At 38.7% G+C, this 15660-nt stretch overlaps 1 protein-coding gene across 2 annotated transcripts in view; it reads right to left on the bottom strand.

The window, feature by feature from the left end:
- Positions 1-15660, bottom strand: part of LOC133571031 (integrin alpha-5-like) — a 131171-nt gene that overhangs the window by 87625 nt on the left and 27886 nt on the right. For both annotated transcript variants that reach the window (XM_061924002.2, XM_061924003.2), the window contains exons 2-7: positions 14640-14764; positions 6477-6577; positions 6279-6399; positions 3458-3519; positions 3293-3338; positions 3065-3190 (exon numbers count right to left, since the gene is read on the bottom strand). In XM_061924002.2, the coding sequence (XP_061779986.1) occupies positions 3065-3190; positions 3293-3338; positions 3458-3519; positions 6279-6399; positions 6477-6577; positions 14640-14764 (581 nt within the window). The remainder of the gene's footprint in view (positions 1-3064; positions 3191-3292; positions 3339-3457; positions 3520-6278; positions 6400-6476; positions 6578-14639; positions 14765-15660) is intronic.

Raw genomic sequence — 15660 nt, 5'->3', positions numbered from 1 at the left:
GGTCAGTTTCTTGTTACCAACCATTGTGTATTATTCAAACTCCCCTAATTCAGCTGGCTAGTTGTTATCAAGAGTACTAAAACCCTTTTCAACATGATTCTGACAACTAAGTAGGCTAAATAACTTTAAACTTTAATACATGCTCGGATAGGCCATTATCGGTCAGTATCGGTATCAGTCAGTATCGGTATCGGATCGGAAGTGCAAAAACAATATCGGTATCGGATCGGAAGTGCAAAAACCTGGATCGGGACATCCCTATGTAATACCTAAACAAAATTACTATAAATAAGTCATTTATTTTATCTTTAGAATATGGTGAACATGAACACATAAAGGCAAATATTCGGGCCATTCCACCAAATCAGTGCCATTTGCTTGTTGTAAATTTCTGTCTTTTTTCAACACTAAATCTTTTTTTTTCCTGTTTATTTTATTTACAAAGATCACACAAAATGTTAGTTTAATAAAGAAAAAATTTAGCAACCCTAATCCAATCCCATCTTCACGATACTATACAAAATAAATGTACAAAGCAATTGAGCAGACATACAAATACAGTACTTATTAATACAATACTAAAAAAAAGGAAAAATAATAATAGCAACAATAATAATGTAATATAAATAATAAAGATTAAAAAACATTAAACAAAAACAAAATTAATTACAATAACAGAAACAATGTGTATCATTATCACTTATTTATATCACCAACTCTATATCTGATCATCCACATATTGAACTACTGGTCCGTTTTCAGGCAATTTTTTTTTCATTTTTAACAAGGTTCCTAAGTCAAAGATGACTCATTAGAGCGGGCCTGGGCAATTATCTTGCCTCGGGGGGCCACATTTTGAAAAAAAAAATGTGTCTGGGGGCCGGTAAATCTATTTTTAGGAACACTAATACAAAACCTCACAAAAATGTCTGAATGCTAAAAACATTATGCCTTATAAAACGGAATAAAATTAGTTTTACTTAATGAGACACCCAGAATGTACATGAAAATAAAGAATTTACAATATTAACTATGAACGATAAAACACTGAATATTGACAACATATAAACGTCACTCGAATGACATATTTTACAATCAAGCGAAACGCAACAAAAATGCAACAAACACAGCGAAATATGAACGTGAAGGGTAAAAAAACACACCTCCTATCTGATGTATCACTAAGCTTTAGAAATTTGTTGTAAAAATCTTCTTCCGCGTTTGTCCCTGACCCGCGCATTTCAGGCTGACACTATGTGGAAACGCTCCCCACCCACACAGCTTGGTGCCTCGTCCGAGCTGCTGTGACTTAGATTACCATAGTAACTAATTCGATTACCATAGTAACTAGTATATCATGCAAAATATTCCAACCATTGAAATACTTTGTATAGTTTAAGATGTATGGTAATTTGAAAACATCACTGCACATCAGTTTAGTTTCGATCTTAAAGATCTAAAAAAAAATTTGGGGAATGTCTGTGTCACACCGCGGTGAGGGAAGTCTTGTCTTGGGTTTTTCTGTCTTGTGATTTGCATGTTTTAGTTTGAAAAGTAACTCTCCTCTCGTTTCAGGTCACTTGCCCTTCCTTTTGTGTCATCAGTCTGACGTCATCCCGGTTCCCTGATTGTTTCCACCTGTTCCCTATTACCCTCATGTGTCTTATAAGCCCACTCCTCCCTTTGTTCTGTGCCAGATTGTTTCGTTTATTCGTGCTCTCTAGCAGCCATGCCCATGTCCATGCCTTGTCTTGCCTTGCCTCGTCTTGTGCTTATGTTCTTTGATCCTGAATCCCTTCGTTGCTATTTTGAGTTTTTCTTTCTTCCTCCTCAGCAGAGTGATTTTTTGTTATTTAGTTTATTCAGCCGAAGTGGTAAGTTTCAGTTATTTTTCATTCTTTCCTCACATTTTTGAGTGACAATTTTTGTTAAAACTTTATTAGATTAGATAGTGTAGAATTTTTCATAGGTGTTGTTTCTTCCTCCTGTTGGAGCGTTTTTTGTTTATACATTTTATAGCATATATTAATTATAGTTTGTCTTTGCTTTTGTGTTTTCCTCCGTTCGGAGTGATTTTTTGGTTGTTCCTATTTTTTTTGGAACCTTTTTTGCCGATTAGTTTTTGGTTAAAATAGATATTGTAATCCTTGACTTTGGAGGTGAAAAGGAAGCTGTCAAAATAAAAGCCTGTCTAAGTTCCCTATTCTGCATCTGAATCCTATCTTTTTACCAAGCCTGACAGTCTGGCGGGCCAGATTGAAAAGCTTAACAGGCCTTAATTTGCCCAGGTCTGCATTAAAGTAACAGAACTGAAAGTAACAGAAAGGAGTATTTATCATAGAAGTAGCGAAGACATGACATGGTATTTATACTAATAACATGTTGACACTTAGCACGTTACAGTGATTCAATAAAAATAAATATTTAAAACATAGACAATTAATAGCAAAAAATAATTGAGTTAACAGGACTGTGCTACAATACATTATATCACTTTATTTTGTTTTCAAGTTAAAAAAAACAACCAAATTTTTAAAATGTGGCGGCTTGTATATTGCCTTGGTGTACCACCACCATCAAATACATTAAGGGGAAACCCTGGTAACAGGACTGAGTGCAAACCAGGGACACAATTTAGGTGAGCAATTTTTTTAATGATAATCAATTTTAAGCACAGTTGGGATAAGAAGCAACAAAATATGCCTAAAAAATACAACATTTCTGGTGGATTCAAATGTAGTTCATATCATTCATGATGAAGTTTAATTTTAGGAAGTGGGAACAAGCAACAAATGCTAGTTTCAATTGTATGAATTAAATATGCAATCAGATCAATACGCAGGATGTTTTCCTCATAAAAAAAAATAACATAGTTACGGTTATTTATTGTGTATTAATTTTATTTCCTGGGGATGCAAATGGCACCGATTCGATTGAATGGCCTATTTTATTGTCATCAGAATGTGCAAGTGTACATAATATCCAGTGCGGGCATATGGAAACAACATGACACCATATGAATAGTGTAGTTATGTATAAATACTATAATAAATGACTTTCTCACCCAGGTAACTGTCATCGTAGCTGCCCTGCACCTGTCCTGTTTGAATCTGCCCGGCAACCGACAGTAAAAAGTACGAAGGGTAGTAGGCCTTAACAATCTCCTCAGGCACGGCTGATATCAGCTGACCTGCAAAATATTGCAGTTATCTGACATTTTGTACGTGACTCCTTTCACTTCTGTGATCTGGTGAACGGTCTTTGAAATGGATCTGCATTTATGTGAGCTCACCTTGCCAGTAAAAGCTGCCTGGTCCACCAAGCACAACCCTGCCGTCCTGAAACGCACAGTAGCAGGAGTTTGCGTGGAACCGAAAACAAAGTTTGTAGTTTTTACCCTAATCTCCGCTGCCAGGCAGCGGGGTGATGTTGTACACCCAACAAATATTCTTCTTACCTTTGTGAAGTCGGCACTAAATCCTCCTTGACAATAACCCTGTCCTGCAGGTCCATGTCTTTCTGCAGTTCAAACAGCAAACATTTTTGCAAAGACATGAGTTTTAAGTGTACTAAAATATATTGTAATATTAAAATAATAATGAGGGAGATACTACATTTGTTCCCTAACAAGCCTGACAGTGGACTAATGTGAGCTCCGACTTCTTAGTAGATATTAATACATCATATACTGTAAACCTTGAACGGACTTAAGGAATGCAGGAGAGCACTTTTACACATTTTGTACATTAAAAATGCAAAAACCAATTCATTGTAGACCTGTATATGCTGAGCTATCTCAGCAAAACACTGACATCTTAGCTTTGTGTTAAAAATGACAAAACAAAGTAGTGTAATATAATATACCTCATTAACAATGCATCATTTTCAATGGAAAAACACATTTTCCCCGGGCCAAACTTTGTAGAACACTGCATTATATCGTAACAACAATAAATAAAGTCGATCTCAACTATTTTTAAGGGTTTAGGTTCCAAGACCCAGCAAATGGTGAAAGACTGTGAATAGTAAGATAAAGCCTTAAAATGTATTAATGTTGTTTCATTAAAAAATGCCTCTCACAGTTATTAAATGCATTTTAAATACTGTACACATAAGGAACAGTTAAAGCGAGGGTGTCCAAAGTGCGATCAGGGGGGCCTTTTGAGTTCTGTTGGCCCGCAAAATGTTGTCGGGAAAAAAAACAATAACAATATTGGGGGGAAAAAAAGCAAAAGGCGTAATGTAAAGAGAAAAACAGCTGAAAATGTAATACAAAATATATACAAAATACAAAATTAATACAAAAAGAATGTGGGGGACTTTTTGTAGGGTAAAAAATGCTACAAACAGACATTACATATCAAAACTCAGTGCCAGCTTTGTGTTATAAGTGACAAATTGTATTATTAGTTATTTGTATCAAAATTTCGTCCTTTTCTCGTTACATTATCTTTCATCTTACATTTTTACTTTTGTTTTTGTACGACAATACGTTACAGGCCTACAAAACTCAACCTTTGGTCCGCAAATGACCCCTATGCCACACTTTAGACACGCCTACGTATATATATATATATATATATATATATATATATATATATATATATATATATATGTGTATGTGTGGGAAAAAAATCACAAGACTATTTCATCTCTACAGGCCTGTTTCATGAGGGGGGGTACCCTCAATCATCAGGAGATATTTTTTTTCCCACACATACATGTATTGCGCTCTACTACGGTATCGAGCACTATTTTTTGGATAACCTTATTAAGACATATATATATATATATATATATATATATATATATATATATATATATACGTACACATATATATATATACATATATATCCATGAATATAAATACATCTATCCATTTTCTACCGCTTATCCCTTTCGGGGTCGCAGGGGGTGCTGGAGCCTATCTCAGCTACAATCGGGCGGAATATATAATATATATGTTAGGTCAGGAAAAAACACAAGAGGCTATATCATCTCTACAAGCCTGTTTCGCAGGTTTCCCTGATTTTATTCTTACAATATATATTCCGCTCTACCCCGGTATTGAGCACTGTATAACGGATAAACCACAGAAACCTTGACTATATATATATATATATATATATATATATATATATATATATATATATATATATATATATATATATATATATATATATATATGTCTTAATAAGGTTATCCAAAAAAATAGTGCTCGATACCGTAGTAGAGCGCAATATATGTATGTGTGGGAAAAAAATCACAAGACTACTTCATCTCTACATGCCTGTTTCATGAGGGGGTTCCCTCAATCATCAGGAGATTTCTCCTGATGATTGAGGGAACCCCCTCATGAAACAGGCCTGTAGAGATGAAGTAGTCTTGTGATTTTTTTCCCACACATACATATATATACATATATATATATATATATATATATATATATATATATATATATATATATATATATATATATATATGTATGTATATATATATATATATATATATATATATATATATGTATATATATAAATATATATATATTATATATATATATATGTATGTATGTATATATATATATATATATACATATATATAAATATATACATATATTTATATGTATATATACACAAAAATATATATAAATGTATGTATGTATATATATATATATATATATTTATATGTATATATACACAAAATATATATGTATGTATGTATGTGTGTATATATATATATATATACTGTATATATATATGTATGTATGTATGTATGTATGTATATATATATATATATACATATGTATGTATGTATGTATGTATATATATATATATATATATATATATATATATATATATATATATATATATATATATATATATATCAAAAACTATAGAAATGTTAGTGTGTTATGATGTTAATTTTTTCCAAGGTCTGTGAACACATCCCGACACGATATGAATGAGAATTGTGTGTGTAAAAATTGGCAATAAAAGCTAAAAATAGCATCATACTTCGTGTCTTCTCCTGGACGCTACAATACATTATTTTATTATATATATATATATTGCTGTGGCGCACCACCACAAATAAATAGATTCAGGGAAAAACCTTAACACAGTATTGTACAGCACTTAAAAACAGCACTTTTTCTCCTGCAGATAGCGCCATCAAATCGCGTTCCTGCTACCACTAAACACAAATGACCACTTAAAGCAGAGAAGAAATGCTAAACCGTGAATAGGCGGGATGTCGTTGCTAAGGTTGTAGTAACACACCTGTTCGGCAGGGGGCGTACTCCACAAATGACTTGAGACTGTCGGAGAGGTAACAAGTTCCTGTAACATCGGCAAAGGGAGTGTCGTGTTCCGTCCTCCAGTAATACCTGGGAGCACAAGCCTGGAAGACACAAACACACAGTTGTCAAGTCTTAACAGCGGTATCAAGTAGAACAACAATCAGAGAGCGAGTCTCACCAGGATATTATTGCCATGGGAACGCACGGTCGCTCCAAACCACTGACGGGACTTGAACTCAACCTGAGTGTTCACATCGTTTATATAAAAATACTGATCACCTAGAAGAAGGAAGAGGGCAAAACGTCAGGACAATTCCCTGGCGCCACGTGTTGTCACGTAAAAAAGGTTCCAAGAAGTCGTGAGTGTTTGACGCCGCGCTGCCGAGGCTTAATGTGAAAGCTTTCCCCACTTGTTGACTTCTACACATGTTACTGCGGTACTGATGTGTGCGGTCTTAATCCATCCTCCTCCCCTGGGGAGACATCAAAGAACCCAGACGTAATTGGACCTTGTTGTTACTGTAATTTAAACAGTCTGTTTTAAGAGGTCCCCCACTGAGCAAAGAAAAAGTGATAGAAAGAGAGCGTGGCAGACTAATAGGGGTACATGGGTGTGTGGGACTTCCTGCCAAATTACCAAACTGTGTAAACCTTTGTGTAATTACAGTATGTTTATTTATATATGTGGCTGCTTTCGGGAAAAGTGTGCCTGAAGTGTGCATGTTTAGGACATTGAGAATGGGTTTTGCTCTTACAGGGGAACGGCACTTTTTTAAATATTTTGCCTATCGTTCACAATCATTCTTTGGATAGTGCATTTTTTGGATAGTGCCTTCAAAGTCCTCCATCAAAGTTTTATATACACTGCAATTATATATATATATATATATATATATATATATTCATTCCATCCATCCATTTCCTACCGCTTGTCCCTTTTTGGGGTCGCGGGGGGTGCCGGAGCCTATCTCAGCGGCATTCGGGCGGAAGGCGGGCTACACCCTGGACAAGTCGCCACCTCATCACAGGGCCAACACAGATATATACAGTATATACCGTATTTTCCAGACCATAGGGCGCACCGTATTATAAGGCGCACTGCCGATGAAGGGTCTATTTTCGATCTTTTTTCATATATAAGGCGCCCCGGATTACAGGGCGCATGAAAAGAGTCATATTATCATACTTGCCAACCTTGAGACCTCCGATTTCGGGAGGTGGGGGCGTGGTCGGGGTGGGGTGGGGGCGTGGTTGGGGGCGGGGCTAAGAGGGGAGGAGTATATTTACAGCTAGAATTCACCAAGTCAAGTATTTCATATATATATATATATATATATATATATATATATATATATATATATATAAGAAATACTTGACTTTCAGTGAATTCTAGCTATATATATATTTATTTTATTTTTATATATATATATATATATATATATATATATATATATATATATATATATATATATATATATATATATATATATATATATATATATATATATATATACATATAAAAGAAATACTTGAATTTCAGTGTTCATTTATTTACACATATACACACACATAACACTCATCTACTCATTGTTGAGTTAAGGGTTGAATTGTCCATCCTTGTTCTATTCTCTGTCAATATTTTTCTAACCATGCCGAACACCCTTTCGCAGGTACCCAGAAAGGTTTCGAGTACCACCAAAAAAACGGAATCTCTGAAGACAGTATAAAAATCTGTGTTAAAGGTGTACAAATACTGTTTGTATAATAAGCATGTTATTTTTTTACAAATGAGGGTTAAGAGTTCAGTACTAAAAAAAAAAGAAAAGAATGTGGCTTAAGTACAGTTTTTTAATTGAGCTGCTGCATTTTTTGGTTGGGTTGTTTATTTATTTTTAGTAACTTCTATACATTTCTAAAAGGGTAGGAATGTAATAGTGATCTATGTTTATCTGTTGCCATCTCCTGGTGAATGTTGGCTATAGCGTACTGGGGTTACTTTTTGGTTGGCCAACGATTTACGTGGTGTTGCGCACCTGACGTCACTCAGGTCCGCATGGAGCGGGAGGGGGCGTGGCTTCTAGCTCCGCCTGAATTTCGGGAGATATTCGGGAGAACATTTGTCCCGGGAGGTTTTCGGGAGAGGCGCTGAATTTCGGGAGTCTCCCGGAAAATCCGGGAGGGTTGGCAAGTATGTATTATTATGATTTTTTTTCTAAATGTAAAACACTTCCTTGTGGTCTACATCAGTGTTTTTCAACCTTTTTTGAGTCAAGGCACTTTTTTTTCATTGAAAAAATCCTGAGGCACACCACAAGCAGAAATCATTAAAAAACAAAACTCAGTAGCCGATATGGACAATAAAAAATCGATCTCGCAATTGTTGGATATGAATTTAAACCATAACCAACCATGCATCACTATAGCTCTTGTCTCAAAGTAGGTGTACTGTCACGACCTATCCTTCTTTGTGGGGACATTGTTAATTATCATGTCATGTACGGATGTACTTTGTGGACGCCGTCTCTGCTCCACACGCTGTAAGTCTTTGCTGTCGTCCAGCATTTTGTGTTTTGTCTACTTTGCAGCCAGTTCAGTTTTAGTTTCGTTTTGCATAGCTGTACCTAAGCTTCAATGCCTTTTCTTAGCGGCACTCGCCTTTTGTTTATTAGATACCTTTTTACCTGCACCCTGCCTCCCCCCGTCGTCTGCATGTTGTGATCATGACAAACCATCGTCATCTCACACAACGTGTTCCCGACATCTACAACGCAATTAGCTACCTGCGCTGTACAGACACTCAACAACGGCACATTAATTGCGAATTATAATTACTGGTGTGCAAAAAATATTTTTACCCCAATTAGGTGAAATTACATAATCTCCCACGGCACACCAGACTGTGTTTCACGGCACACTAGTGTGCCGCGGCACAGTGGTTAAAAAAGACTGGTCTACATAACATGTAATGGTGGTTCTTTGGTCAAAATGTTGCATAGATGATGTTTTACAGATCATCTTCAAGTCGCTTTCTGACAGTCGCTTCAGGATGCGCCGTTTTGTGGGCGGTCTTTTTTACGTGGCTCACCTTCGACAGCGTCTTCTCCCCGTCATCTTTGTTGTAGCGGTGTCGCGTGCAAGGACGGGGGTGGAAGAAGTGTCAAAAGATGGAGCTAACTGTTTTAACGACATTTAGACTTTACTTAAATCAACAACGGAGCAGCATCTCCTCATCCGTGGCTCACTAGTGCAACAACGCCGGAACTCTCTAATAACTAAAGTTCCTTGGGTGAAAAATGTAAACTCACTACACCGGTATGTTTTAGCGCTTTCATGGCGAGTTTACTGACAGACATAAGTAAGAACTTTACACTACTTTATATTAGAAATGGCAACAGTGGAGGATGAATGTCACATAACAAGAAGGTAGAGAAAAAGAAGAAGCTTATCGACTACGGCGTCGACTACAAAGGCGAAGGTGCGCAATTTTTCAGGATTTATGCAGATCCCAAATACAGATCAGCAGGTACCAGAAGGTAAGAAAAGTTGCTTTTACATAATATTGCGAAACAAAACGCCAGATAATATGTCTTACCTTATACACACACCATAATAATAGTCGTATGTTGAAGCACAGTACAATCCAATCAAGCGGTGTGGCTTCATAGCTTACCAAAGTCGTACTAAAACATTTTGATAGATTTTTGAGCGCAGTGTGTAATGTTCTATATTTTCAATGGAACATATAAAATGTAGGTGTTGTTTACTTGAGTTATATTGCCATCATAGTGCAGCCTAAACTTATCTCTTATGTTTTGACTGACATCTACTGGTCATACTTATCATTTCACCATGTACCAAAGAAAATAGCTTCGAGGTGGGTAAGCTCAACCAAACGTATTCCTTACATTAGGCGCACTGGGTTATAAGGCGCACGGTCGAGTTTTGAGAAAAAAATTTTTTTTTAAGTGCGCCTTATAGTCTAGAAAATGCAGTTTGTCTTTTAGCTCTTTTCTTTATATTTTGACTGTTGTTTTTTTTTTTCAACAAAAGTGAAAAGTGACTGTGACAAGATAAAAAGAAGACACTGTTTATACACGCACACAAATCACCATGACAACACACACCATACTTGCCAACCCTCCCGATTTTTCCGGGAGACTCCCGAATTTCAGTGCCCCTCCTGAAAATCTCCCAGGGCATCCATTCTCGCGAATTTCACCCGGACAACAATATTAAGGGCTTGTCGTGATGGCACTGCCTTTAGCGTCCTCTACAGCCGGCCCAGTCACATGTTGTATGCGGCTTTTGCATACACACGTAAGTGACTGCAAGACATACTTGATCAACAGCCATACAGATCACACTGAGGGTGGCCGTATCAACAACTTTAACACTGTTACAAATATGCGCCACACTGTGAACCCACACCAAACAAGAATGACAAACACATTTCGGGAAAACATCCGCACCGTAACACAACATAAACACAACAGAACAAATACCCAGAATCCCTTGCATCCCTAACTCTTCCGGGCTACAATATACACCCCCGCTACCACCACCACCACCCTCCTCCCAAGGCACATTAGAAGAACTTAATGTGCCTTGATAATTGATCGTAAAACCGTGACTGGAAACACTTTGAGAAACACTTCTCATTTACAGTTAAATGCTGACATCTTCAGCTCTCGCTGGATCGGTTCGCAGCCGAGTGTGAAGCGACTGGGATGAGAATCAGCACCTCCAAGTCCGAGTCCATGGTTCTCGCCCGGAAAAGGGTGGAGTGCCATCTCCGGGTTGGGGAGGAGATCTTGCCCCACGTGGAGGAGTTCAAGTACCTCGGAGTCTTGTTCACGAGTGAGGGAAGAGTGGATCGTGAGATCGACAGGCGGATCAGTGCGGCGTCTTCAGTAATGCGGACGCTGTATCGATCCGTTGTGGTGAAGAAGGAGCTGAGCCGGAAGGCAAAGCTCTCAATTTACCAGTCGATCTACGTTCCCATCCTCACCTATGGTCATGAGCTTTGGGTTATGACCGAAAGGACAAGATCACGGGTACAAGCGGCTGAAATGAGTTTCCTCCGCCGGGTAGCGGGGCTCTCCCTTAGAGATAGGGTGAGAAGCTCTGCCATCCGGGAGGAGCTCAAAGTAAAGCCGCTGCTCCTCCACATCGAGAGGAGCCAGATGAGGTGGTTCGGGCATCTGGTCAGGATGCCACCCGAACGCCTCCCTAGGGAGGTGTTTAGGGCACGTCCGACCGGTAGGAGGCCGCGGGGAAGACCCAGGACACGTTGGGAAGACTATGTCTCCCGGGTGGCCTGGGAACGCCTCGGGGTCCCACAGGAAGAGCTGGACGAAGTGGCTGGGGAGAGGGAAGTCTGGGCTTCCCTGCTTAGGCTGCTGCCCCCGCGACCCGACCTCGGATAAGCGGAAGAAGATGGATGGATGGATGGATGGATGCTGACATTAAAACAAGAGACCTCAACGTCTTTCTCCGTCAAAAAAACGACATTCCCCAATCTAAACGTGTATAAACACATTACTATCTGAGAAACTAAAATATGTAATTGTTCACGTTGAATCTACAAGCTGTGCTCCCTTAGACAGAGCGATCGACCGACACTAAAAGCAATATGACGACAGGAAGTTAATTTGCGTGACGTCGCACAAACCGGACGTGATGCACCCAACGCACGTTTTTTTCTTTATCATTAAAAAAACCCACAAACTTTTACAAATTAAAACAAAGAAGAAAAACATTTTAACAACTAATATGACTCTTAAATCGCTCAAACAATAGTATTATGCAACATATTTCTTCTGCCAAGAAAGTATATTGTGTGGCTTTTTATTTATTGTATTGATTTTGTCAAATAAAACGTGGTTATAGGCGAGTATGAGTACTTTATATCACATTCAACAATACCGTGATGATAATGATAACCGTAATCATTTTGATATGAAATGTTCATATCGTTAAATCCTTAGTTCACGACAATGAGTCGTGACAAAAGTCCAAAATACTGCTGCTAGAGTGCTGATTAGAACATGGATTAGACACGATCACATTTCTCCTGTACTCGCTTGACTTCACCAGGACTGAATTTAAAGTCCTTCTGGTGTTCAGTCGCCATCTTAAAGAGCAACATACAAGGGTTTCCGTCATTCATTATTTTTGTAGTAATGGAAATCCTGAGACACTATTAAACATCCTTATAGCATTATTAGTATGATTTTATACAGCTTTCGTTATATATTTAGTGTTATTTCTGTTTTAGCGCTCCTTCCATCCTTTTTTGCCACTTCCGGCTGTAAGCGCTAATTGAGTACACTTGCCTCTGATTAGTGATCAGGAGAGTCACCTGCCTCTGATCACTAATCAGAAGGGTTTGTATGCCAGCTTCGCTTTCTTAGATTAGGCTGAATCATTTTCAGTGCTTGATCGATACGCCGCTACTTTTTTCCTACTTTTTTCCCAGTCACATAATATCTACGGCTTTTCACACACACAAGTGAATGCCAGGCATAATTGGTCAACAGCCATACAGGTCACACTGAGGGTGGCCGTATAAGCAACTTTAACACTGTTACAAATAGAATAGAGTAGAAAGTACTTTATTTGTAACAGTGTTAAAGTTGTTTATACGCCACACTGTGAACCTGTCATGTCTGTGTGATCATGTTTTATTTTAGTCATGTTCGGTTTTGTTTTTGGACTTTTTGTGCACTTTTGTTTTGTTTTGTCACCATAGCAACCATTAGTTTTCACCTGTCACGTCACGCACCTGTTTCACGTTTTGAGTCACGCACCTGTTTTCGTTAATCATGTCTATAGTATTTAAGTTCATTGTTTTCAGTTTGTCGTTCAGACGACATCCTCACATTTATGCTCTGTCCATTCCTGACACTTCTTTCCATGTCCATCCTTCATGCTACTATTTTTGTCCAAGCCAAGTAAGTTTTTGTTCCATGTTTATAGTCTTTTTGGTTTCATAGTTTGTTCTCCGCCGTTGTGCGCGCCTTTTGTTTACTTCCTTTTTTTGTAGCTATAGTCTTTAAATAAAAATGTACTTACATTCCCGTCTCGCCCGAGCCAACTTTCCGTTGCATCCCGGAAAAGCTAACACCCAAGACCAAGTCATGACAGAACCCACACCAAACAAGAATGACAAACACATTTCGGGAGAACATCCGCACCATAACACAACATAAACACAACAGAACAAATACCCAGAACCCCTTGCAGCACTAACTCTTCCGGGACGCTACAATATACACCCCCCGCTACCCCCTACCCCCCAACCCACACACCTCAACTCCGCCGCCCCAAACCCCGCCCACCTCAACCTCCTCATGCTCTCTCAGGGAGAGCATGTCCCAAATTCCAAGCTGCTGTTTTGAGGCGTGTTAAAAAAAATAATGCACTTTGTGACTTCAATAATAAATATGGCAGTGCCATTTTGGCATTTTTTTCAATAACTTGAGTTGATTTATTTTGGAAAACCTTGTTACAGTACATGATAATGTGTTAATTCCACGACTGTATATATCGGTATCGGTTGATATCGGAATCGGTAATTAAGAGTTGGACAATATCAGATATCGTCAAAAAAAGCCATTATCGGACATCTCTAGAAATTTTTTTTGTTTTTTCTTCAAAAATCTAGTGGGTGCGATACCTTACATGAGCGGATTTTGTCAGCATTTTCTTTATGTTGCCTTTTTTCTGACTGATTGAAATGGCCACACAGTTAGAGACTATAGCGCCACCTTTTGGCAGGCTGGCATGCGCTTCACTGCCTGCAATCATTGAGGTTTGTTTACATGTTTAGAGCCACCGTCTCTCCAGATCAGTATGTGAATGTGTACCCTGTGATCCAAATTCTGCTCCTTATCACTTCCTCCCCTCCCGATGGAGGCGATAATTTTTTTCACGAAGGGAGGCAGCACCGGTACTCTCTAAATACGAGTGTACACAACGCTCGGCCTGAGTCCAGCAGGAAATTAGAGTCCTGTGGAAACACTGCAAACATTCCCACTGCAGGAAAATGGAGAACTTAACTAAGAAGTAGAGTCCAGGAAAGTTACAGCCATTATTAAAACACAGGGGAGACATCAAAGACTGTTTTCCATCCAAACAGAGAGCTGCTGGATTAGAGGCTTTAAGATGGCAGAGAGCCACACATCTGACCTCAGGGTCACGCACAGGAGCAGCTAAGTCAAGTCCCTGTAACGCCTCTCGTCCTTGTCATGCATAGTTAGACAGAGCTGAGCTTTTACTACATTAAATTCTATTCCTAAGATGTTTTTGTTCCAAAATTTGAAGTTGTAAGGCGCCCTACCTTGCGTGTCAAAATTGATAATGCTGCAGTTCGTCTGGCTCCAGGAGCACAAGAAGACAGCTCCTCCTTCAATGATGCCAGGCTGGCTGGTGTTGGCTTTTGGGGCGCCGATCAAGATGCTCACACTGCACAGCAAAAACAAGGAACAAATATAGTTAAGTGTTTCATACTTGCCAACCCTCCCGGATTTTCCGGGAGACTCCCGAAATTCAGCGCCTCTCCCGAAAACCTCCCGGAAGAAATTTTCTCCCGAAAATCTCCCGGAATTCAGCCGGAGCTGGAGGCCACGCCCCCTCCAGCTCCATGCGGACATGAGTCCAGTGTGCGCACACAAGGAGACGAAGCAGAAGAAGAGACCGTAGTCGAAGAGCGCAGGGGAGACACTTCTCCAGGGCTGATGTATGCTCGGGGCAACACCCTTCACCTTACCCGGCAGTGGGTCTCCACAGCGGACGACTTTAGGGTGAATGATGAGTCCAGCGATTAGTTGCAAATCTTGCTTTATTGATTGCTTGCACACAGCCAATCCAACACAAAACCAACTAGTCCCTCCCCGCACTCACGCTACCGCTCCCTCTCTTCTCTCGCCCACACACTCACTGACGTCACTCACCTCACATGCTGTCACCTATTAAAGGGCCACACACACACATACTCTACTCTCATAACACACAGTACAGTTAGTAGAACAACTGTGTTTTCATTACTGTGTATTTGATAGGTGCCATTGCCCCGGAATTGTATTGCATTGTACTTTCAAGTACAACAATGAGGAGATGAGTGTTATGTGTGTGTATATGTGTAAATAAATGAACACTGAAATTCAAGTATTTCTTTTATTTATATATATATATAATAAAATAAATAAATATATATATAGCTAGAATTCACCAAGTCAAGTATTTCATATATACATATATATATGTATATATATATATATATATATATATATACATATATATATGTATATATGAAATACTCGAGTTGGGGAATTCTAGCTGTAAATATACTCCTCCCCTCT

Source organism: Nerophis lumbriciformis, linkage group LG28 (assembly GCF_033978685.3).
Source record: "Nerophis lumbriciformis linkage group LG28, RoL_Nlum_v2.1, whole genome shotgun sequence".
Taxonomy (NCBI): Eukaryota; Metazoa; Chordata; class Actinopteri; order Syngnathiformes; family Syngnathidae; genus Nerophis; species Nerophis lumbriciformis.
This window is presented reverse-complemented; position numbering and strand designations above follow the sequence as displayed.